The sequence below is a fragment of the Miniopterus schreibersii genome (assembly GCF_964146895.1).
Source record: "Miniopterus schreibersii genome assembly, chromosome: 11".
NCBI classification, from domain to species: Eukaryota; Metazoa; Chordata; class Mammalia; order Chiroptera; family Miniopteridae; genus Miniopterus; species Miniopterus schreibersii.
In genome coordinates, this window is record NC_138111.1 from 16231095 (window position 1) to 16257124 (window position 26030).

Sequence of the window (26030 nt, forward strand, 5' to 3'; positions counted from 1 at the left end):
GTGGGGATGTGTTTATAGTTGGTATCAAAGCTTTTTTCCAAGCACTCGTATGTCACTCCCCCAGAGTCCGCCTAGGCGTGTCTGCTGACTCGGTGACAGGATGGAGCGAGCGAGCGGGTCTCGGGTTGTGACTGTCTCCATTGATCGCTGGTCATTTGTGTGTGGGGTTGCACTCCCTAGAGGGACTCCTGATTTTATATCACTTCTTAGGGTTTATTGATTACTGGGCTGATCAGACTTCATCATCAGATACCTGATAGCAGAGGTTTGCTTTATTTATCTCCCCCAGGTGAATAGCACAGTGTAAAAGGGAACAGTAGGAGAAGAGCATCCAGCACCACAAAGCCTCTCTTGGTTGTTTTAACTGGAGTCATGGTGGGTTCTCTTGTCTTTTTCCCTCGCAAAGATACACGTACAAGGACACCGGGTGGACCCTGTGGAATCAGTTCACGAGGAGACAGTCAACCTGACCACAGACAGCAGGACCCCAGAAGTGTGCCTAGACCTGCACCACGGCACCAACTACACCGTGAGCATCGCCACTGCGCCTCCCATTCGCTCCGTGCCAGCCGTCATTGGGTTCCAGACAGCAGGTAGGTGGACGTGAAGGCTCATTTCCTCCTAGAAAATGCTAGGCACAGGATGTGGGGCAAATATGCTTCAGAATCAAGTGGGCAGGAGAGCTCATTGCTGCTTTCTGAGATCTGTAGCCAGGAGGATGTCTAGTAGCAGAGATTCCTATCCTGTTATCGTGCCATTGCCGGGCTGAATGTACATCTCTCAGCTGGGGTGTCGGGTTGAAGCGGGAGGTAGTGAGAAGGCCTGGAAAAGAGGCCCGCATGAAGAGATGATGTGGTCAGGGCTCAGTTACCCAAGGCAGCAGAGGGGAGCCACATGACTTGTCTTTGGTAGGAAACACAGAAGTCATTTCTTAGTCTTGCCTATGAGAAAAAAAGCCAGGGCCACTGACCCAGTAGCTTTACATCTGGAATGGGAATTGACCCCAGGACTGATCGGAGCTGGGTAATCACACTGATAGTGGGGGAGTGGATAGGGGTAGGCAGTCCCGGGATGCAGGAGAGTAAATGTTGGGTGCAGAGAGAAATTGGCAGGAAGGAGCTTTGAGAAGGAGTAGTGAACCTCATTGCACATAGTTATCACATGGATTTTTATAATAGCATTGTGACAATTATAATAACTTTTTAAAAATAATTCTGGTTATAGTGTGTTAGAACTAATTAAATAGTTTATAAGCAAACCTTGAGAGGCCATTGGGGCCATTTTTTATTTTGGGGGAGTTGAGATAGTTCTCACTTAAGAAAATGTACCTCAACCTTCAGCTTTGCTGCCACTAGGAACGAGAAGTGACACAGATTTGGTAGAAATAATAAAAAAGACTGCCAGTCTTAACAATATAAAGCCAACTACAAAATTACACAAATTAGGTCCCTGGCTACTGATTTCTTTCTAAGTAAATAATACATAGGGAAAGATATTACAAAATTAGTATGGTAACTAATTAGAGAAGCTTGTACAAAATTAATAATAAACTGCTATGGATTTATTAGGAATATGTCTTTTTTAGAAGATCACCCCAGGACTTCAAACTCATGTTTTACTGTTCGGTCAGAATGACAGTTTGCTGTTCAGAGTCAGCTGTTTTTGCTAATATCTCATTACTTCTTCAAGTTAATTTCCACTGGGAAAGCATGGCCTTTGGGGTCAGACAGACCTGGTTTGCAGCTTAACCCTGCTGTGAAGAGGTGGGTGACCATGGCTGAGATGTTTAGTGTCTCCAGACTGCTTTATTCCATCTGAAATTTTAAGTGGAACTGGGTTAAATTTGCAAATTAGTCTAGTGAGAATTGGGATTTAGATTGAGTCATCCCAATGGGAAACAGGTACATTTCCACATTTACTTACTGTCTACTTAGGTTTTGTCTTCCCTGTTTATTTGTGCACGTTTGTAAAGGTTTATCATTTTTTCCCTCTAGATCCTGCATTATTTAACTGTTGATTTCATTTTCGGGTTTTGCTAGTTCTCTTAAAATAAATTGGGAAGTTTTTCATATTTTTTATGCTCTGGAAAAACTTATATAATTCTTGAATTATTTCCTTCCTTTGAAGTTGGACACATTTGCTCATAGGATCATTTAAGTCTCACCCCTTTTGGGAGAGAATTCTTTGATAACTTTGTCAATTTCTTCTATGATTCTTTTTTTTTTTGGTTTGTTTATGTTTCTTACCTTTTCTTGAGTCGATTTTTATAATTTATTGTTTTCCTTAAAAAGTGTCTGTTTTATTGAAGTTTAAAATAGATTGGCTGAAGGTCATATGGAATATTTGTTTACAACTACTCTGGGGCTACAGGTTATTTAACCCCAGGTTATTCTTAATTTTGTTGTTCTCTCTCTTTTTTAAAATATGTTTTAATTGATTTGAGAGAGGAAGGGAGAGGGGGAGATAGAAACATCAATGATGAGAGAGTTGTCATTGATGGGCTGTCTCCTGCACGCCCCCTGCTGGGGACCGAGCCTGAACCCCAGGCATGTGCCCTGACTGGGAATCAAACCACCGTCTCCTGGATCCTAGACTGATGCTCAACTGCGGAGCCACGCCCGGCTGGGCTGTTCTCTCTTTTTAAAAATTGATTAGTTTAGCTTGGATTGTCTGTTTTACTACTGTTCTTTTCCCCAAAGAATAAACTCTTGGGTTTTTTAAATTGTTTTTCTTTTTTCTATCTCATTAATTTCTCCCTTATTTTTTATTATTTTATTTTTCCTGCTTCTCTTAAATTGGTTATATTGTTCTAGTACTAAAGTCATGAGCTGAGTGCACAATTCAACTTATTTCCATTCTTTCCTGTTTGATAATAAAAGTCTTTAATGTTCCCCTCTCCCATCTGAATTTGAGCTTTGGCAGAATTCCTTAGGTATGGATGGATATCTGTTCTCTTTTAAGGCAGAATATAATTGCTATTCTGGGTTTCCCTTTGATTGAAGGATTGTTTATGAATGTGCTAATGTGTGTTCTCTTTATCCTTACTTTCAAAGCATTATATAATTGCTATTTTGATTTCTCTGATTGATTGAAGGATTAGTTATGTATTATACAAGTGGTACTTTTTTTTTACGACATCTACCCTTTATTGTTATTTCTTGTTTAATTACATTTTGGTATTCTTTGAGTGGATTTATTGACATTTTGAGGGGGCTAACTCTTGGCCAATTTTTGTAATTTTGGCCAATGTTGTAATTTTGTCGTTGGTGCTGGATAGTAGAGTATTTGCTTGTAGGTAGAGCAGATCTAGTCCTCAATTAACTCTATTAATAAGGTTTTCCAGGACTTCTGTTTCTTTAAAAAAAAATTTGTGGTTTTTTTTTTTTTGCTTGCTTGCTTGGCTTGCCATTTTTCTCAGTTTCTCTTAGAAATTCTAATTGTTTTGTTTCACACCTTTTTTGTTCATGACTGATATCTTAATGGTAGATTCTAACTTTGACTAGTAACAAATGGCTCCCTTTATCCTGTTTATTATTGTTTGCCTTGAATTATATGTTGATTAGTAACATTGTATTTCTTGATTTCTTTGTGCTTCTGTTTGTTCTCCTTAAAAGCCATCTGGATAACATTGTTAGAGATGTTTGCTAGGAGACTGCATATGTTGAGAAACCTTTTTGAGACAAGTGTGTTTTTTTGTAGGTAAGTTAAGCAATTTATGCCAGTGTTGTTTGTGATACAATTTTCCTTTCCTCCGTCATTTTACTTTACCTTTTTTTAAATGCTACTTTGTTGTGTCCATTGTTTTCTTTTTGCTGCACAGTTTCATTTTCAATGGTTCAGACAATATAGATTTTGCTTTTATTCTACAATACACATTAAAAAACAAAACCAAGCCTGCTTGAATATGTATTCCTCTGATTACCAGCATTACGACAGAAATAATGCTAACTTCTCCCTGAATAAGATGTAGAAATTAGTATTCTTTACTTCCTCTTCTCTCTTCCCCTCTCGCTTCCCTTATGTTACTGTTTTAACAAGACATTTTATTTCCAGCTCATTTCTAATTTTTTTAACACGTATTACATCTTTAAAGAGTTCATTTTTATATTGATTTATACCAATATTTGTAACAATTATTTAAACAGGTATATGTTTTAACAGTCTCCATGTTTACAGCATTCTCAAGTTTCATACCGGAAGTTTCTCTGTTTTATCTCTTTGCACAGTTGTCTCTGTCTTCTGATCCCCAAGGAATGGGGAACTTTCTGAGCCCATGATTATCTGAGAATGCCTTTTTCTTGAATGAGAGCGAGCTTGCCTGAAGATGAAATTCTTGGGCCATGACCGTTGTTGTCAGAATTCTGGAAACATTTCACATTGGCTTTGAGAATCGAAAGTTTTGAAAGAGGAGTTGGAAGAAGGTGTGATCTTAAAAAATCCTATGTAAATAATCTGATTTTTCAGCCTGGATATCATAGAGGCTTTCTTTATGTGTGAAATTCAAGACTTTAATCACTTATTCATACACACGGGAAATGTTTATGGACCGCCTGCTACACATTTGACATTGTTTTAGGCATTGGGAGTTCACTAGTGAAGGAGACAGAGATCCATTTTCTCAGGAAACTTCAGTTGCAACTGATAGAAATGTTAATTTTTTTAAAAAAGAAGTTTTCTTAGTGAAAACTTCTGTGAGTTTTTTGGATCTTCAGAATTTACTCTGTCTACACATTAGGAACATTTTCTTTCATTAAACCTCTGATTGTTGCTTTTTAAAATTTATTTTATTTGTTCTTTCGGCTCTTCAGATACTCCTCAGTGGAATTTCTTGTCTGTCTGCATTAGCCTTTCATTTTCTCTTGTCTTATGTCCATGTCTTTTCCCCCTTATCCTATGAGGACATCATTGTCCTCTGAATGCATTCATGCACATGTGCAGGGACAGTCCTGATCGCTGTTGTTTCTAATGCCCTTCAAAATCAGTTGTTGCACTTCCACTTCCTTTTGTTTCTTTGTCTCATCCAGTTTCCGTTTTATTTCTGCCTCTCTCAACCAGTGTCCTCTCTGCTATTGTGTTCTCTTCTTATCTCATCCTTGATCTGTTTGAATCCATCTTTACATTTTTTTACTGAAAGTATATAACACATGTTGCCTAATTTTGCTATTATTTTGCTCAATATTTTTCACCCCCAAATTATGTTCATCTCTTTGCCTCCTCGATCTCCCTTTGTTCTTTGTAGAACCATTTTATAGTCTTTACCCTCCTTCTGAATTACTTATTCTTGGAAGGTAAAAGTTTCATTTAAGTGTGATATGTTTTTCATAATAAAATGGATGCCATTGCATTGGCTGGTGTGGCTCAGTGGGTTGAGCATCATCAAGTGCACCAAAGAGTTGCCAGTTAGATTCCTGGTCAGGGCACATGCCCCCGCTTTGGGCTTGATCCCTGGTAGGGGGCATGCAGGAGGCAACTGGTCCATGTTTCACTCTTGCATGGATGTTTCTCTCTCTCTCCGTCTCCCTTCCTCTCTCTCTCTAAAAACGAATAAAAATATATTTGGAAAGTGGATGCCATTACTTTTGATCTTACTTTTTATTGGATAATATTAGTATGCTTATCTCAGATCTCATCTTGAAGGCTTTACTGAAAGTTGGATGATCTAGTGTCCCATGGGGAGCAGCTACGAGAGAGCCCACTGCCCTGAGCTTTATTTCTGAGCACTTTGCTGTCTTGATTGGTGATGTTGTCACCCTTAGGCCAGTTCAGCATTGATTGGCTTCATTCTGATGTTATAGCTTACGAAGCCAGTAAAGACCAAGCCTCTGCTTTTGCCAACCCAGGCTGATGGAACCTCCAGGTCCCTGTCCTCCCCTTAGAAGGTCCCCAGTGTGCTAAAGAGGGACCAGTAGTAGCAGCAGTCGTAGTAGTAATAGTAGTACCTATACTTTTTACCCTGGCTGCCTTTCAGATTGCTTAGTGAATTAAAAAATATACATACAGATGTTCAAGCTTTGCTTTAGCTCTGCTATGTCTGGGTGATTCTGATGTGCAGCTAGGATTGGGAACCACTGGGATAAATGGCTGCAGATGGGGTAGTCATCACTTTTTTGTCCTGTGGCCTGTCCTTGCTTCCAGCCCCACCTCTGTGGACACCCGTAGTCCTCCAGTTCCATCCCGTGATACTTCGAGACCATGCTCCTTTGCTCGGAAGGCAGGTAGCACAGTAGCTCTCAGGGTCGTTCTTTCTCTCCTGCTCCCTTCTACACTGCGCTAAGCTGGAATGTCTTCATGTTTCTGCCTTGTGCATGGCAACCGACCCTTCTTCCCAACCCAGATGCAAATTCTGACCCATTTTTACTATTCTCAGTCACTTCTTTCTGGAATGGGGGTGGGAAGTGGGAACCAGATGCCTTAATTCACGTTGCCACCATCCCCCGAATTCAGCTTATAATGGCCATAAGTGGGGAAATCATACGGAGATGGGAACCACGAGACAGTAGTTCTGCCTTATGTTCTGTTTGTGTACATATTCCACGTGTGGTTTTTCCTTAACGCATATATTGAATGTACCTCGAAATCATTTGCATGCATGTGGCAGTTTTTGTATCTGTTGTCCTCGGGACATCTTTAAAATGAAAGTTGTGAAGCTAAAGGAGAGCAGGTGTAACAGGCCTTCAGATTCTCTTTCATAACCATAGTTTCACATTTCCAATTATAGCCGAGAATATTTTCTCCCAGCTAATTGCCTTGTGCTGCATATGTCCGTGATGGTTACAATCCTCTGATTTTGAGTAGAATAATTTGTTATCATTATTACTTCTTAGGTAGCAGAGACCCCTGTGGGAGAAATAGACATAGAAGGTAGTTATAAAAAGCTTCCCTCTGATAGACATTTAAACTTTTTCTCATTTGGAGAAAACATGCAGCCTTGTTTGCTAGGAAATTTGCTTTTCCTTGAAAATTAGCCATGCCACTCCTAGACTCTCTGTGAGTTCTTTATTCCTACTAACAAACCTCTTCTTTTTTACTACATTAAGAAAATGGAGCATTGATGGAGTGAATTAGGCTACAGGAGGCATGAAATTACTTTTTTCTCTACAGCAGTTGAAATAAATCTGCTTCTGATTATTTTTCTGCCTTAGTACTCATCTGAGTGGCTCTCCTGGATACTGTCTGCTATGAGAACAAACATCTCGCCTGGTCACCTACTTTCTGGTCATTTTCTAGGTTGGAAACACTTGCTCTGAGGGTTCTACTCCATGGCCTCTGCCTTTATTCACCTTTTTCCTATTTCCATTTTTTTCTGGCTGTCTGTATGCTTGTAACAGCGAATTTTACTTATGGACTATCCAAGTGATGGGATTAACTTTCTAAAAATATCACAGCTTTATTAGTTTACAGCAATTTTTAAAAATGCATTATTTCATTTGATATTCTCAACTGCCTCTGTTGTAAAAAAAAAAAAAAAAAAGAAAAGAAAAAAAGGGCAAACTGGGGAACTGAGGTTCAGAGAGGTTAAGCAACTTAGCTAAGGTCATGCAATTAAGAGGCTGTAGAGCCAGGACTTGAAGCCAAATGTCATGCTCTTGCTGTTCAACAACCTATTGGCTCTCTTAAGACGTCCAAGTTTCAATTGTAATTCACTGTGATGTGTTTGGCTAAAATGGTGCAACCTTTCCGTATGTTCTCTCTTATCTTTTAGAAGATGATCTCTTAGAAGATGATGGGATTTTCAATATCTCAGTATTTAATGAAGTATGTTTGAAATTGAACCGGCATTCTAGGAAAGCTGGATCAGAACAAATGTACCAAGTAAGAGGATCTCTTATATTATTTATTAAAGAATTGGGTCACTTAAAAATTTGGGTGCTCTCCAAGTGAGGATTCAAAGTATTTAAAATCACTCATGAAATGAACTTCTAGGCAGTTTGATTTTTGTTTCTGGCACTGGATATGAGGTATGAGATGTGAGATGGATGCAAGTGAGGGACTAAACTGAAGGAAGACACTATATTTGGTGACTTGCTATCATTCTCCCTGTCTGGTATATTACATGTATTATAATTTAATTTAGTGCATTTAATAATTGCCACTTTTTCTGTTATTAAATTCACACTTGGATGTGGGTTTTTAAGAAGCTTGTAACATGGCTATTGGTCCTCATTTAACTTGACTTTTTAAACATCACGAATCTCAAGAAAAGTGATGAGAAAGTTTAGGCAGGGAACTGAGATTTGTTATTTTTGTGTCATATTTTCGATGCCTCGAAAATTGTCTGGCAGAGAGTAGACTGAGTATGCATTAAATTAAAATTAAGTAACTAATAAATCATTTACCAGAAGTATATCACATGTTAGGACCTAGAAGTTCCGATTCAAACTAATATAATTATACAGCGAAACAGACCATTTCAATATGGTATAATGAGTGCTTTGATTAAAAGTAAATAAATGGAATGGGATATTCTGTGTCTGGGTGTGTGTCCAGGTACAGTTTTTTTAAAACAAGAGGTAAAGATGGTGTTGGATCATAGAGAAAGACCAGGAATTAACCAGATAAAAGAGGTGGGTGAGGGTGAAGTAGGGCACAGCGGGCAAGGAAGTAGCCAGTTAAGTAAGAGCCAACGTGACTCTCTTGGGGACCAGAGAAAGCAAAGGGAAGTGGGAAGAGATGGGGCAAAAACTGAAGCAGTGGCCAGACCATGAAAAGCCCTGTATCGTGTGCTTTAGAGTTTTGATCTTATTTTGATGTCTTTGTGGAGGCACCGAAGGATTTTAAGCAGGTGAGTGAAATATTCAATTTTTCATACTAGACAGGACACTGGGCCTAGAAACATATTCAAGTACCCAAATGATTTAATATATGATAAAAATGATTTTTCAAATGAGTACAGAAATAAATGGTTCTGAGACAATTGGTTAACCGCTTGGTTAAGAAAAGAAATGATTTAAATAGAAGTATACACCCTAAGGCCTAGAAATTTACTTTTTAGTATATACCCTAGAGAAATTTTTGCACTTGTACTTAGGGAGATATATAATTGGATTTTTATTACATCATTGCTTATAATAATAAAATATTGAAAATAACTTAAATGCTCATCAGTTGGAAAACAGATAATTGTGATATTTGGTTGGACCATATGAAATTACTGCTATTCAGCCATTTTGATATGATTCAACCTAATACATTTATAAAACTGAATATTATATAGAAGCTAAAAATGAATAAACTAGGTCAATACATTCGGGCAAAAATCAGCTTCCTTAAGATAGAGCATCTACACATGGCAATAACTAAAAGGGTCTTAAATTCAGAACTTTTTTGAATGTGACAGAAGTGTTTATTGAGAATCATATGCTTTCATGCTCATACTGAAAGTGGTGTTTCCCAAAAGGAAACCACAGTGCTGTTGGGACAAGGGAAGGGACCCTGGGCAGCCAGAAATTACAAATGTCCACTTTACCATCCTAGTTCCTTACTCTTATTTCAGTTTATCTCTTACTGACTAGATGATCCAGCATTAATCTCAAAAGTAAATCATTTTATGCACAAGACCAATAAATCTCCAGAGCTAAAACAAAAAATAGATATTATTAATAGAAAATTTTATTCCAACATTGCCCACTCATTTCTTAAAAATTCTCATGTAGCCCAGCCGGGCGTGGCTCAGTGGTTGAGCATTGACATAGGATCCAGGAGATCGAAGTTCAATTCCCCGTCAGGCACATGCCTGGGCTTCGGGCTCGATCCCCAGCAGGGGGCATGCAGGAGGCAGCTGATCAATGACTCTCTCATCATTGATGTTTCAATCTCTCTCTCCCCCTCTCCCTTCCTCTCTCTGAAATCAATAAAAATATTTTTTAAAATATATTTTAAAAATTCTCATGTATATAATATGAACATTAAACTTGTCTTATGTAAAAATAAGAAAATAAATGATTTTTTTACTCCTACACTAAAATTATTAAAGAGTTACATTGGAAAAATTGCTTTTGTATACAAAATTCCTTTTGTATAACGAATAAAGCATTATAAAGAGAAAACATTGCTCTTGTTAATATGTTAGACAAAGAATAACTTAAGTCACATGTGAAACACTCTTAACAAATCCAGCAAAAACTGAACATTCAAAGGCAGTTTGCAAAAGAGAATATACATATTACTAAAACATATATGAACACATTATGTCTCACTAGTAAACAAAAAAGAAAAGAAAATTAAACCATGAGATATCGTGATTCTTCTATAAACTTGGAGAGAGTACGTTACACACAGCTGTTGGACACTAATGGACACGGCTTTTCTGGCAGTTATTTGTTATTTGTTAGTATCTATCAATAAACTTTTAGAAGGGTGTCATAATGAATTGTTTAGACATATAGAGAAAAATTAAAATGTTCTCTGAATCATTATTTATAATAGAGGAAATTGGAAACAAATGTTCATCAATGTTAAATAATCATGCCTTCATCTGATGCAACACTGTCATACCTGCGACATGAGTGGGTAACGGATCGAGTGTGAGCAGTTAGCAGTGCCTGTGATGCCTCCACCCACCAAAAGCTCTTTTCCCAGAGCTCAGCTACAAAAGAACAAGTGAAATACCATCGCACAGTCGCTTGGAATGCATAATTTGGAGTAGTTCTCATAAGTTTAAAAACTGTTCCATGAGGCTTATCTGTGGATTCCTTAGGAATGAAAAGAATTTAAAATAATTTTGCCCAGTAGCTTCAGGGCAATCTCCTTCACTGGGTGGGCATTAAGGGATTACCTTAGAATAGCCTGACATTGTGTTTAGCTGAGATGAAGTTATGCACGTTAAGCTTAGTCTGTAGCCCTTTGAGGGGGAAGTTGCATAGCATAGGTGGGGGAGCTTTGCCAAGTCCTTCCCCAATTTAGCTTGCTATTTTATTAAACACAATTCTAAGTGGGTGAGGACAGACAGAGGGAACCTTCTCGCTTTATCTTTATTTTGCTTATAGTCTAGACATCTGCAAGCCAACAGAAAATGTAATGCAACACTCTTTTAATCTCATGACAGTTTAAAATTCTGGGTCGAAGGTGGTATCTGAGGGCTGTTTGTCACGCAACATCATTTAACTTCACAACGGGGGAACGAGCTTCGGTCGTGTGTTTAGACCTGTACCCGGCGACTGATTACACGGTGAATGTCACCCTGCTGGGATCTCCTAAGCAGCACTCGGTGCAAATACTGATAACAACTGCTCCAGCAGGTAGGTGTGCATGCCTTTTTGTTCTGTATCTCAGGGCAACAAGTGAACTATGTGAATCGTACGATGCGGGGTCACGTAAAGAATGCTAGTCTGGGAGTCAAGAGACTTGGGTTCTAGTTTTAACAAACCACCCACTTTACCGCTTCTCCCCTTCCCCACAGGGGTTCTGGCTCGTAGAGGGTACAGACCAAGAATGGGCTGTTGTACTCAGAGCTCTCCAGTAGCAATGGATTGAGCTTACTGTGAAGCCTCCTGTCTCTCACCCCAAACTTCAGACAGCTGAGCCCTCAGGGTGGTCATTATGGACAACTAGAACCACCTTCCAAGGGATCAGAAATGTGAGCTGGACTGCGCCAGCACTGGCAGGACAGAGCAGCCTCTAGAGCAGACCACATGTGAGCAAATCAATCCAACATTAGAACAGTGGCCTAATGAAGGTCCTTAGAAGGGCCCTGCAGCTTGTGAGGAAGCCCTGTGGAGGCAGCTCTGTCAACTCCACAGCTCTGTCTAGTGGGGAGGGACACAGAAGTCTCTACAAGATCTTCTGTTCTTTAATCCATCAGGTTTCACAGACACACTTATGGCCAACCAGGTGGAGAGGCTGCCCAACAGTACAGTAGGATGGGCTTGCTCCTGCCTTCCTGAGGCCTCTCTCCCATACTCACCGCTGCTCTCAGAAAAGAAAGCAAAAGTATGTGACGGTTGCTCAACATTGTCAGTGGGCTAAATGTCTCTGAATTGTACAGGGTGGGGCCAAGCTAGGTTTACAGTTGTGAGTAGGTGACACACAGTTTATTCTTGTATTATTTATTTATTATTATTTTCCATACGAACAACTATAAACCTACTTTTGCCTCACCCTGTATACTTGAAAGTGGCTAATTTTATGTTGTGTGAATTGCACCTCAATTTTTAAAAACAGCCAATAGATTAGATATGTTCTTCTTGCTCCTGAGCCTCAGTTACTTCTGAGTGACCATTCCGTGACATAATACAAGCAAAATGTTTAGAACAGCTCCTAGCACATAGTAGTGATGATGATAATGATAGTTACGTGACTGAGCACTAAATATGTGCCAGGCACTTTCCAAAGTGCTATCCTTGGGTCAGCTCAAACCTATGAAGCCTGAGGAAACCACTGCTATTCTTATATTACAGATAAGGATCGTGAGACACAGAGAAGTCAAGCAACTTGTCCAAAGTCACATATCCAGTGAGATGCGCAGCTGGGACTTGAACACAGGCAATCTGGCTCCAGGGCCCTCATTCTTAATCAGTCCTTCTACTGTTTCTTACTAAATATTCAGCTATTAAAAGGAAAAAGCACAATTATGGTTCCAGAACCTAGTGCCTAGTCAGTCCAGACCCACCTAGCTCTTGTCAACCTTGGACCATGAGCAAAAACTTCAATTGCCGTGGATGTATAAATGTGTTCATTTAATAAGTGTTTATTTCTTGCATCCTGGATATCAGGCAAGTTCTGAAAGCTGACAATGGAGCAGCAGTAAAACAGTCCCAGCTGTCCTTGAGTTGGAGTCAGGGGGTCGGGAGGGGAAAGATAAACAAGTAAGGAAAGATATGGGGCTCAGTGTTAAGATGAATTACAAAACACGGCAAAGGGAGTGGCAATCGATAGTTCGGGAAGGCCTCTATTATAAGGTGACATTGAAGCACAGATCTGAAGGAAGTGAGGGATAAGCCATGCACAGAGGGGTCACCAAGCAAGAAGGTCTGGAGACAGGCAAGTCCTTGGCATGTTTTTGGAACATCAACGCAGAGTGAGCTGGAGAAAGTGGTAGGAGGTGAGGTCTGAACTCTCGCTTGAGTATAATCAGAGGCCCATGGTGTCAAATTCAGAAAGTAAAGTTCATTATTGCCTTCTCCTTTGCAATGTGGACCCCAAATCACCAGTAGTAAATATAACGTTAGCATGTGATATTTCAGCCTCTGTAAGTTACCAAGCAGTCTAGAGCCCACCACCCATCAACTTAAACCTAATTCAGGGAAAAAAATCTCTGCTAATGAGGTTATTTGAATTCAGCCTGACACTTGGCTTCTCATCTGTTTTGGAGGGAGGGAAATTCACTGTCCTTGGAAATTTTACAACTTCACAGTGGTGACTCCAGGTCTTTCTTGGTGCCCGTCCCAAGTCCTTAGAACCTCTTCATCTTCATCTCCTTTGAGCCCTGTTTCTACCCCCCTCCACCATTGTTGATGAAGAGCCTCCTTTCATTGTGGGCAGGGTACCCCACAATATAGTAGTAGGAATAGTAGGAAACTAAAAGCGGCATGATTGTCTAGCATGCCCCTGCCACAGTCCCAATTTCCTGTTCTTTCCCCTGAGTTTCTCTGTTTCCAGAAAAATCCCAAGAATTCTTTCAGCTCTGAGCCCCTTGGGCCCCCGTTTTGAATGCCTTGCCTCGGAGTCCTGCTTCCCGGTTAGGAGGTTTCACATTTGTCTCCCCTGCAGAATTCCCCTCCCCTGATCCCTGGCTGCTGTTAAGTTGCTGAAGCTGGTGCTCTTTCTGGCCTGGTGAGGTCCAGGAAGTGCCCTAGGTTAGTGGTTTCTCACCCAGGCTCCACCTTTCCTTAGAAGCACATTTCTCAGGAACTGGAGCATTCCTTCCTGCCATGGTTTCCTTTCCTGCGCCGGAGAGATAAGGCGCCAGTTGTCCCCTTCCCTCTGAGTATTCTGCTGTTTCGGTGGCCCCTGCTGAGCTGGCAGCTTGCAAACTTACATCGCAGTTGTTTCTGTTCCTTCTTCATTCCCAGGCCTGCCTGACTCCTTTTGCTAGGCTTAGATGTGTGATCAAATGGGGCTTCCTCCCCCTTTTGCCCCTGGAAGTATGGGGCAGTTGAATCTGCAGGGGCACCTCGCCTGGCTTACCCATCCAGCCTCAGGCTGAAAAGCCGAGCGGAGGGCAGTGGCCGAGGCTGGTTACTTATCTCTTGAATGTGGAGATATACGTGCCCCTTGCACCGGAGCACAGGCAAGTCCCAGAGAGCACGAATCTGCACCGTGGTAGGACAGTGACCTGTAGTAATGAACTCCACCCGCTAGGAAATGTGATAGAAGGAATGGGGGCCTCCTACTAGTCCAGTTACATAGTACTGTTCCCTTCCTGAGGATTAGTGAGGAGGGAGTGGAGAGAGGTCAAAACTGTCCTTTCCTTTATGGAAATGGAAAGACAGGTGTATAGCAACCTTTAACCCAGTCGACCTCTGTAATGTTAGCAGGCTGAACAGGAAAGGTTTATTGTAGTTCTAGGAGCCTCTCTTAGGAAAGCAATCTTAGGTTCCTTCCAATTTATTTATCTCAACATCCAAATTTCTTGGCTGATTTATTTAACCTCATTATTTTGTTTGTTCAATTTTGTATTCTTATGGATATCTAAAACTTATTCCTATAGTAAGAGATTATTACTTGTGTCGAATTTTTGTGTCAAACATTGCTCCTGTTTTATAGTTTCTTTTAATTCTATTTATGGTGTTTTGACATATAAAAGTTTTAGATTTCTGTGCAGTCAAATCTATTGATCTTTTCTGTTGTGATTTATCACACTAATATTAAATATAGATTTTTTAAAAGCAAAAGAGTATTTATATCCCATCTTTTTTTTTTTTCCCCCTAGGAAAGACTTTAAGTGGCCTGCATGGGCACATAAACTAAGTTAATGTGTAAGTTAGATATGTAAGTTAAAGAAGAGTGAAAACAGAGTCAGGAACATAAAAAAGATGTAGGAATAGGTTAAGAATAATTCACATCCTTTAACCTGTTTACTTGCTCCTTAGTGGCTCGCAAATTTAGGTTTATGTTTTCGACCCATCTAGTCAGAAAGGGAGCCATTACATTGTCCAATGTTTTACAGCAAAGCCATGTCTTTTGGGGAGAGCTACAAATTTTTCAACACCAAGATCAGATAGAAATTTCTGATTCCAAGGGGTTTCATAAATAGTACAATGGACGGACAGTGTTTTCAGAGGATTTTTATAAGCCTGTTACTTTTATTGCCCCTCAATATGGTTCATTATAATACAGAAAAGCCTCAGTTCACTGTGGGGTGGGCAAGGAAAGGTGCCTAAGAAATGCCTGTGTTCTGCTGATCTGACTTGATGCAGGACTAGGATTAGGTTATTTTAGATTATTTGGAGGTATGACTGGAACCAATGTCTTTCAAGCAGCGGTTCTTAACTATTGTTTCTCTGAATTCAGATTTGATAAGTGTTTGGTGTCAGATCGGCAAAAAATATAATTTTATTTATATTTTTGGTGTGCTGCAGAATTTTAGTAATTAGTTTTTGTGTGACATGAGATGAAAAAGGTTGAAAATCTCTGGGATATAACATTATTCAAAGTTGGAGTTTTGCTGTTATTTTGTTTCTTAAGACACATTTGGCATCTGGTTAGAACTACCATGTAATTTTCATGCAAAAAGCATATGATCATATTATGTGAAGAGGAATGTGAGGGCTTCAGTCACCCATTCATCCATGCATCCATGCAAAGCAGATTCAAACTATGCCCTCAGCTCAGCTCCCTAGGCTCAGTCTTCTAAACAGAGGCAGGCAGCCTTTTGGGGGAGCACAAGTCCTTGTCATTCAACTGGCAACACAGACCAACAGCTCCCTCCATACTGAGATTAGTCTGGACATGGGGGTTTTCTGTGGTAGTTTCTTGATAACCTTCTCATTTTTTCTCTGAGAAAAAGCCTGTTTAAGCTTCTTATATCTAATGGGGTCAATTTGGGTAAACTGTATTAGGAATTACCCATTTCATCTGTGTTTTTGAAATTATGTGCATAGTGGTCTGCAAAGTAGTTTCATTTAACTTCTTGAATTTTCTTTGGTTTCAATGATTATTTCTACCTTCATTTGTATTTCCTCCCTTTTTCCTAGATTAAGTTAGCTAGTGGTTTGTCTATTTTTATGTATTTTTAAAAGCCAAGGTTTTGCTTAATTAATTAGATCTACTACTTTTATTCTCTTTTACATTGGGAATTAGTGAACTATGGCCTGCAAGCCATATCTGTCCTGTAGCCTATTTTTATAATAAAGTTTTATTGAAACACAGCCAAGCCATTTATTTACATGTTGTCTATGGCTGCTTCTGTGCTCCAAAAGCAGAGTTGAGTAGTTTTGACGGAGCTGCTGGCCCAGAAAGCCTAGAATATTTACTAACCGACCCTCTGTAGAAAAAAATTTGCTGACTCCTGCTCTGTGGTCCTTAATTTCTGTTTTCATATTTATGATATCCTTTCTTATGCTTTTTTTCTTTATAAAGGTAGTTGCATTTTATCTTCACTGTGAATGGTGGCCTTTTGCATTGAAAAGTGTCCTTCTTTGTCCTATTTAATGCTCTTTGTGTTGAATTCTACCTGAATCGGATCACAACCCCTAGTTTCTTATGGATCCTATTTCTTTGTTCCACTGTTGCCCATCACTTTATTTTTAGCCTTTCTGAATCACTTTATTTTAGGTGTTCCTCAGGCATACAGTATACAGTTGGATCTTGCGTTGTGAGACAAATTGAAAACCTTTTTTATTTTTTAATAAAATATTTTTAATAAGTTAAATCCATTTACAGTTATTGATAAGACTGATATGTCTGGATTCAACTCTGTCTTATTATTTCATTATACTATATGTATTATGTTGTATTTTCTGTATTTCTCTATGTGATGTGTTTTCTTTCTTTCTTTATAGGAAGGTTTCTATTTATATTGTCTAATGGTTACCTTTTTACCTTTTTAAAGTGCCTGTGTCCTGTTTTCTTATATAACTTTTCACCATCTGGTTTGCCAGTTTTTAATGCTATGCTTAACTTTCCATTTACTGACTATATAATGGTCCAATTTGTCTATTCTATTTTCCATCCCTTCTCCCAATTTTTAGTGGCTTTATTTTTACTTTATCAGAACACATACCATTTATATTTTTTTCTTCTACCTTGTCCCAATTTTATTTTTATCTTAAATCTACAATTTAATATACCAGATAGTCATCACCAGTCTTTTTGCTGAAGTTCCCCTAGTTACCTCTTGGATGAAGCTCATCACCTAGTAGACGCCTCAAGAGTACAGCGTTCCCTGAGTTCTTGCGTGTTTAAAACTTCCCTGAGGCCTTGACACTTGAAAGATTGCTTGGCTAGATATAAAAATCTTGATTCACACTGTCTTGATTTGAGTTTCCTTAAAATTCAGTGCTATTATTACCTTGCTTTTTACTTAGCATTTGGGAAGTCTGATGCAGCCTACTTTTTTTGACTTTGTATGTTATTTATTTCTTTGAGTGGAGACACTTAGTATTTTTCTTAAACTTTAAAGTCTGATAATTTTACTTAGATTGGTTGCTCTGGGTGAGATTTCTCAGGTATCTGGTGGGCCTTTTCAGTATTTATATTTCTAATTTTTGTAAAGTTATCTTGGATTATAGTTTTAAATGTTAACTCAAAGTTTTTCTCCTTTAGATTCTTTAATTATACATATGTTGGATCTTTGTCTATATTCCATTTCAACCACTTTTTAAATATTTTTACTTTTTAAAATCTCACTTTAATTCTTTTTAATTGTTTCCCTGTATTTCTTCAATGCCCCTTATTTAACTTTTATGCTAATCTATCCCTCTTTGAGCACCGTGACATTTTGATTTTATTTCTGATATGAATTTGTCTTTTCCTTTCATTTCTTTTTTTGAATCCAGTCACTTTTCTTTTCCTCCCTGCTTTTTGTCCATTTCTGTCCTTAGTTTTTTAATTTCTGTGTTTTCTTTGTACCTCTTATTTGGGGATACTTATTTCAGTTCATTCGGTTACCCTTTTTTCTAGTTTGTGGTGTGTTCTTTTCTGTGTGTGTGTTTTTTTTTTTTAAACGTGCAGCTTTCCACAAGCTGAAATGGTTTGATTATATATTTTTTTCTTTTTAATGTCTATTAACTCCATAGACAGAATTGGTAATGTAATAGGATTAATAAGATTTCTAGGTTAAGAGTGCCCTCTTCTGTCATTGAATGAAGTGCATTTTCTTTAACGGGTATTTTTGTTGTTTGGTGAGGGTGGGGATGACTTGTGTATTCTTCTACTCTGGGGTTCTCTTTTGCCTTGTAGGATCTTGCATTTCCCTCTGGCTTCTTTTCCCCATTGCCACTTAGTCCCCTGAGGACACCGAGTCCTTCCTCTTAATGGTCTTCTTCCCCATAAGCAGTGCCTTTCTCATACCACTACCCGGAGTCTCACAGACTTTGCCTCCTTTGCTGTCCTCAGTACTCTGATACACCAGGTCTCTTTTCCGGTACTTTCACAGTTAAGGTAGAATTTCCCGTTCTGGGAGTGAAATGCCTAGCTCACGCTGGGGTCCTTTGTGTCTCTCTTCTCCTTCACAGTACTCCTCTAGAACCCTCTCAGCTCTGGAGTGAGAGGTGGGAGATTGAGAGAGAGCTTTGCTGGAATTTGGTATTTATTTTTCTATTAAAAAGTAATTTAAAGTTTATAGTATCCTCTGCCTTCCAGTTATGATGACAGTCTTGGTTTATGTTGTTTTATTTGCTCTTCCTGTGGATCTGAAGAATATTTTGGAGATTGTGTGGAGCGATTTGGATTTAAGGGGCCACCACTATCCTCAAACAAATTGGAACTCTAATCTATAACAAATCCTTAAGTGCTCTCTTTTCCACCTCCCATACCTTTGCTCATGCTATTTATCCCACCTGGAATCCCCTCCCTTTTCTTCAGTTTCTATATCCCCTTGGTCTCTTCTTCCACGAGCTGCCCAGCTAAAGTAAGTTTCCTTCTTTCTGAGTTACCATACTCTATTTCAGGAGGAAGTACAGGTCATAGTTTGACATACTTACTTTGGAATCAGGGTCTCTAAATTCAAGTTCACTCATGTGTTTGTGCATAAATTGCCTTCGCTGTAAAAATGGGAATAAAATACCTACTTCATGGGTTTGTTGTGAGACTAAATGGGTTACGGAGAACCAGCACAATACCTAACACGCAATAAGCATCTATCAAATGTTAACTATTACTTACATTTGCCTTATGGCATTTGTCATGCACTCCCTTGTATTTTTGTTACATTGACACAGAGCGTAACTCCTCTCCCCGATGAGATACATATTAAGGACAGAAACCATGTCTTATTCAGAGCACCTCTATTCCACTGGGTTAATATATCAGTTGCTTAGCCTTTTTCTTATTTCTGATTGTTTACATTGAAATGACCAGGAATGCTGTGCTTGCTGCTGTCCTGCACACTAGGAGTAAACAGTGAGCGACACATAGTCTCTCCCCTCAGGAGCTCTCAGCTGAGCGGGGCGATCGGTAAGCATCAGCAGGAATACAGTGCACAAAATGTAACTAAGGGAGTACAGAGGAAGTAACGATTGCTTGCCCGAATTCATGAAGGAGATACAACATTTCAAAGAATTTGATGAAGGAAGAGCTAAATTTTCTCTTCTATGAGGCATTCTTGCAGGTCTGTTTTTTCAACTTCAGGATTCTAGATTAGATGGGCCTTCTGGATGGAGAAAGGAGAGACCGAGAAGGCTGAGCGACCACCAAGAATGAACGAGAGAAGGAATATTTGTATGAGAGGCAGGGCATGTCCTTTCCATAGCAAAGGATCAGAGAGCAGGGTAGGAAGGGACCCCGGATGAGCTGTCCTCTTATAAGGACACTTGTCACTACACTGGGCTCATCGGGCTAATCCAGGATAATATCCCTGTCTTATGATAACTGACCAAGTCCTTTGGCCATGTGCTGTAGCAGGCTCACAGATTCCAGGGACCAGGTTGTGGTCAACTTTGGGGGGCATTATTCAGCCTACCATACTTTCTCTTGCAGCTATATAGAAAATGATTAGTTTTCCTATGTTCTTGTGTTCGGGTGCACTTTGCCAAACTCCTATTATTTGTATTTGTTTTTCCATTTTCTGGCAATTTTATATCTGTTTTTCAGTTTTATTCTCTTGGATTTACTGGCAGTTGCATCATTTGTTCTCTTTCTTACTGGCATTTATAGCTCTTTTTTTTCTTCCCTCTTTCTGATTGTCTAGAATCTTCTGACTAATGCTAAGTAATGGCTATGAGACCATGCATCTTTGTATTGTTAACTTCACTAGAAATTACTTCATTGTTTTACCGAGTATGTTTTATAAGCATGGTGGCCTCTAATAAACACTCTTTTAAATTAAGGAGTTTCTATAGAATTAAATCCTAGTTTGCTAAGATTTTTAATCAGGAATGTATATTAAATGTATTAATCATTATAATTATAAAAATAACCATATGGTTTTTTCTCTTTTAATCTATTAATAGCTTTCCCAGTAACGATCATCTCTGTATTCCCGGAATAAATCTCCCTTGATCATAGTGCATTCTTCTTTGAATGTACTGCTGACTTCTACTTGCTAATGTTTTATTTCGGACTTTTAAACTTATATTAATAAGTGAGTTTGGCATAGTGCGTTTAGTGATTGGTTGTGCCATCCTTGGACAGTTTGGGCATGTGATTATCTAGTCGTAGTGAATGAACTGGGAAACTTTCCACCTTTTTGTATGGTCTGGAACTATTTAAATAGTATGAAGTTATTTCATTTTTGTAAGTTTCATCAGTGTGAGGTTCCTTGGACCCCTACTACTATCTCTAAAATCATCTTCTATACCCAGGAGTGAGGTTATATTATCCTGAATCATGTATACTTTCTTACTTACTCTGTCTGACAACATTTAGAGTATAGCGTGTGACCTGTGGAACAGGTTTTCTCTGGGCAAAACTGCCCCATCGGTAAAGTACTCTCACGCCAACCAACCTCCTTCGCTCTAGGAACCTGTTGGGCCAGGGGCTTACACAATAAAGGCTTGGCTCCCATGAGACTTTTCCCCCAGGTGCTGTGGGAGTTGTCTTTATCACTCCTTAATTATCACAGTGTTCCTATGAAACTTCTTAGCCAGTCTGCTCTATTATTTCCAGTTTAGGGACAGGGATAATTGTTGAGGGCAGTAAACCTCTGATATCAGAGTTTTGAAAGTAGTCTTTATTTTAAAAAACTGGGAGGGGAGGTGCCTCTGTATTACACTGTACCAGATCTGAACTGACTCGTAGATTGATTACCATGAAACGGAGCAGAGGCCAACAGGTGCTTTGACTGTAAGAGATGCGGAAGCCCAAACCAAGAGGTACCCCTCCCCCTTTCCATCATGAAAAGCCTGGTGGCTTGAGATAGGGATGTTCAGTCCCTCACCCAGCGATTCTGGGCTGAAATGTTGCCCTCAGCTCAGAATTGCAAACTGGTGCTTATTTGTATAAGTGACATTGTCCAAGGCTAGTGCAGTGAATTGCCGTTTTAACTTAAGTAAACCGAGGGAGTCTACAGTGAATAGATTTAAATAATTTTTTAAATAAGAGCAAGCAACAGTTTTGTTTTGTTTTAAAAAGTGTTTTTATTAATTTTAGAGAGAGAGGAAGGGAGAGGAATAGAGATATAGAAATATCAATGAGAGAAACATCAATCGCCTGCCTCCTGCACGCCCCCTACTGGGGAGCCCGCAACCCAGGCATGTGCCCTGACTGGGAATCAAACCAGTGACCTCTGGGTTCATGGGTCGACACTCAGCCACTATGACCGGCAGGTCATAGATTTAAATAATTTTTAAGAGGGATCTCCTGATTGGACATCTTGTAATCTTACACCTTTCATTAGGACTGAGTTTACGTAAATATAAAAATGTACTACTACCACTCATTTGGAAATTAAAATACTGATGAACTCATCCTATGTAAATGCTTATCCTTGGAAAATGTTTTAATGAAAAGGTAGTATTTTTGTATAGTCGATTGATTTCTCTTTATTTTCTCCCTGCAGTTAAACAGACCATCAGCAACATCTCAATATTTAATGAAACCTGCTTGAGATGGAGAAATATGAAGATAGCTGGTATAGAGGAAATGTATTTAGTAAGTTACTGAAAGTTACTCTGTTGATGGGTGTTTGTGTTGTGTGGGAGGTTTAAAAAATATCAACACACCTAAAAATCTACTTATATGTAGCTGCCATTATCAATAGAAGAATTATAGTGACAATTACAATCAGAAGCAATAAAATGGGCACTTCTGCTGCATTTTTGACTGCAGAGACCTTGGGGACTGATGAGAAAACCAGGAGAGTTTTTTGATAGCCTGGTGCAGGGTTGATGTTGAGGCAGGATCCGTGGAGGAATCCAAAGGCTTTTGCATGTGTATCTCTCCACACCAGTGTCCCTGACAAGGGTCTGAATGTGTTGCCGAGAGAGTCCAGGGGACCTGTTGAAGCTAGATGTGATTATCAGTAAGAAAGGGAAGGACCGTGGGATGAGCTGGTCAGGTTTCACCAGACCAGCTAAGAGTATCCTAATTCGTGTCCTGCTTTGCAGAAGCTTTACTTCAGATTCTTAATTTTCTTTCTAGGAAAATGTTCTTTGGCCTTGCTCCTAAAGTTTTGCCAATAGGCTTTTTAAAAATTGATTTTAGGGAGAGAGGAAGGGAGAGGGAGAGAGAGAGAAAGAAACATCAGTGTCAATTGGCTGCCTCCTGCAGGCCCCCGACATTGAGCCTGCAACTCGGGCATGTGCCCCGGCTGGGAATTGAACCGGTGACCTTTTGGTGCGTGGGACAGTGCTCAACCAACTGAGCGACACCGGCCAGGGCCCAGGAGACTTCCACATGGGGCCTGTGCATCATATGTGTGGGAACAAGAAAGTTGCTAGTATCAGGCATTTTGATATAAAAATATATTTATCATACTGATGATATTGTAACTACAATATTTGTGGTATTATAACTCTAGTCTTTCCTTATGGTTGTATCTCACTTTTTGAAGGAACTTTAGAGTCAAGGGCGAGAGAGTTCATGAGAAAGGTAAGGGTCTAGGCATTCAGACCCCTTCAAGCTGGCGATTCACCTGGTGAACTTCTCTGTGTTTAAGCTCCACATTCAGGGCCAGAGATGGTATCAGAAGGAGTTTGCCCAGGAAATCACCTTTAACATCACTAGCAGCAGCCAGGCTCCCGAGGTGTGCTTGGACCTGCGTCCGGGTACCAACTACAGTGTCAGCGTTTGGGCTTGGTCTTCTGCCCTTCCCGTGGTCATCTCCCTGACAACCCAGATAACAGGTAACCTCAAATAAAAGCATTTGGGTGAACAAAGTCACCACGGAGCTGTGGCTAGGCCTGGATAAAGAGGAACTCTATTCTTTTTATCATTACATAATGAACTTTGAGAGAGAGGGAAAGAAGAACATGGAATTGCAGAGGGCGATGAAGGGGCCTGTGGCAGTGACTGTTCTATTTCTTACAAAGATATCTGAAACAAAACGTTACCATCGGTTGAACCTTGGGTAGTGTGTGCATGAGTATTGGTTAAATTCCTTCTGGATATTTAAAATATTTCATACTTAAAAAGAATCTCTTCCTATAACCATTCCTTTCTCAGCAACATACTTCATTGTGAGTCTGTTGCAAGTGCCTCAAGAATCGGTTTCTCGGGGGGACAGATGGTTGGCACTCCCTCTCTAGTCCCTAGCCGATTCACTTTCCACTCGTTTTCCTGTCCCTTCTCACATCTGCCACAGCCCTCCCCCCGCACACTGGGAGTTAACACCTAGAACATGGGCCTCTTGTTTTTTTATTTCACTGAGAAATTAGAAGTCATCAGGCGAGGACTTGCCCCTCCTAAATCTCCTGTTGCTACCTGCATGCAGGAGCGTGTATTTTGTCTTCTCTCTGGGCCCCACTCCTAAGGCAACAGCCCCCTCCCCAGGCTGGCGCACCAGATCCCATCCCTTCTTGCCTAAGCGTCGCTTAGCCCCCACGATAGAATTTGTCTCAATACTGCTCGAGCATGTTGTAGGCGCTCCTTTTTTAATGACAACAAGGAAAAATAGACGCTTCCTTTGACCCGTGTTCTCTCGGCCCCGCTCTGCAGAAAGGAGCGTGTGCTGCGCAGGCTCCACGCCCTCGCCTCCTGTCCCCCTTTAACTGGGAGGTTCCAGGGGGGAAGCATCTGCCTCCACTGCTTCGCGGAAGGGGCCCCCGTCTTTGAGAATCCACTGGCCAACTTTGTTTTCTGACTTTTTTCCTACAGCATTGGACTTTCCCTCCTTCTTAGGACACCTTCTGTCTTGGCTTTGGACCCTCCTACCTTTCTGGCTGTTCCTCCTCGGCCTTCTTTGCTAGCTCCATCTGCTTAGAAAAAAATTTTATTACCTTTTTTGGGGTAACATTGATTACTAAAATTATATAGGTTTCAAGTGTACAATGCTATTTCTTATTGTTTGTTTTGTTTTGTTTTGAATCCTCATTAAAAACATGTTTTCATTGATTTTAAAGAGAGGAAGGGGGGGACAACATTGATGTAAAGAACCACTGGGTCAAAGAAGAAATAAAAGATACATAGAGACAAATGAGAATGACAATACAATGTAGCAAAACTTTTGGGTGCAGCAAAAGCAGCAATAAGAGGGACATTTATATCATCACAGGCCTGTCTCAAGAAACAAGAAAAATCCCAAATAAACAACCTAACGTAACATTTTAAAGAACTTGGAAAAGAAGACCTGTGTAGCCAAAAGTCAGCAGAAGGAAAGAAATAGCTCCATCTACTTTTATTGGTGCACCTCCCCCTGCCTCTCCCCGCCCTCCTGCTCTGCATCCCGCCAGCCGCCTCTCTTTTTCTTTACTATCTGCCCTTTCTGCCCAGGTCATCTCTACCAGCCTCATGGCTATAAATATCAGCTATATGCTGAGGATTTTCAGTATGTATCCTGGTCCTTGTCTCTCCTCTGAGTTCCAGACTCGCATAGCCACCCCTCTCCCAAACATATCCTGTAAAGCATCTAATAGGCAAACCCAGTAGAACTTTTGATTTCTCACGTCTTTTCTCATTCCCAGATCGATTTTCCACCCAGGCTTTTCTGTCTTAGCTGTCGGTATTGTTACTCACCCATTGCTTGGGCCAATGTTTGTCATGATTAATCCTGTCCCACCCATTTCTAATTCGTCAACAAGCCCCATTGGCTTGTTTTCAAAATGTATTCTGAATCCAAACACTTCTCCTCCCTTTTGCTTTCACCACCAGCAACCTAATCCAAGCCAGCAACCTTTTGCTTGGACTACTGCAGTAGCTTTCTAACTTGTCTTTCACAGTTGCCTGTCACCTCCCCCCTGCCACCCAGTCTTAAACTTTACCATAGTCAGAGCAATCTTTTAAAAATGTACATGAGAACCTGTCGTTGGACAGATTACAATCATTCCTATCTCTGCTAAAATGCTATAACCTTAGAGAGGCTCCCTGCCCATCCTTTCATAAATAACCTCATCTCCAACCACTCTCTATCCATTTACCATGCTTGGATTTCTTCATAGTATGTGTTTTCAGAAATTGCACTTTTTCAGTTTACTTGTTTATCTTCTTCCCCTACTAAAATAGGAGCTCTTCAGAGGCAGAGCTTTTTCTCTATGTGTTCTACGTGGAATCCCCAACCTGTAAGGGAAGTGCTAGCACATAGCACAACAAAGAAATATTTTTTGTAATGAATAGATACAAGGGCCAACCCAGAAATGGCCAGTGGATAGTATTGGTCTTGAAGCGATGCATGATTAGTTAAGAAAAGTTTTAGACCAAAATGAAACAAAGAATTCACCACAGTTGGGGGCTGGAAATAAAAACGTCTGAGTTGAGCATTCCTTCCCATTAAAAGGACCAGCTACGCAGTCTCCTACTGTTTGGTCCTTGTCAGTTTTGGATGATTTGCATTGCTGATT

General features: G+C 39.9%; 1 protein-coding gene across 3 annotated transcripts in view; it reads left to right on the forward strand.

Moving 5' to 3' along the window:
* The window catches only part of SUSD1 (sushi domain containing 1), a gene marked incomplete at its 5' end in the record, with an annotated part of 87987 nt that overhangs the window by 45070 nt on the left and 16887 nt on the right, over positions 1 to 26030 (forward strand). For 2 of the 3 annotated variants that reach the window (XM_081152296.1, XM_081152298.1), the window contains 5 exons: positions 407 to 593; positions 7703 to 7812; positions 11045 to 11237; positions 22097 to 22188; positions 23195 to 23381. In XM_081152296.1, the coding sequence (XP_081008422.1) occupies positions 407 to 593; positions 7703 to 7812; positions 11045 to 11237; positions 22097 to 22188; positions 23195 to 23381 (769 nt within the window). The remainder of the gene's footprint in view (positions 1 to 406; positions 594 to 7702; positions 7813 to 11044; positions 11238 to 22096; positions 22189 to 23194; positions 23382 to 26030) is intronic. The other variant, XM_081152297.1, reaches the window with a different exon arrangement.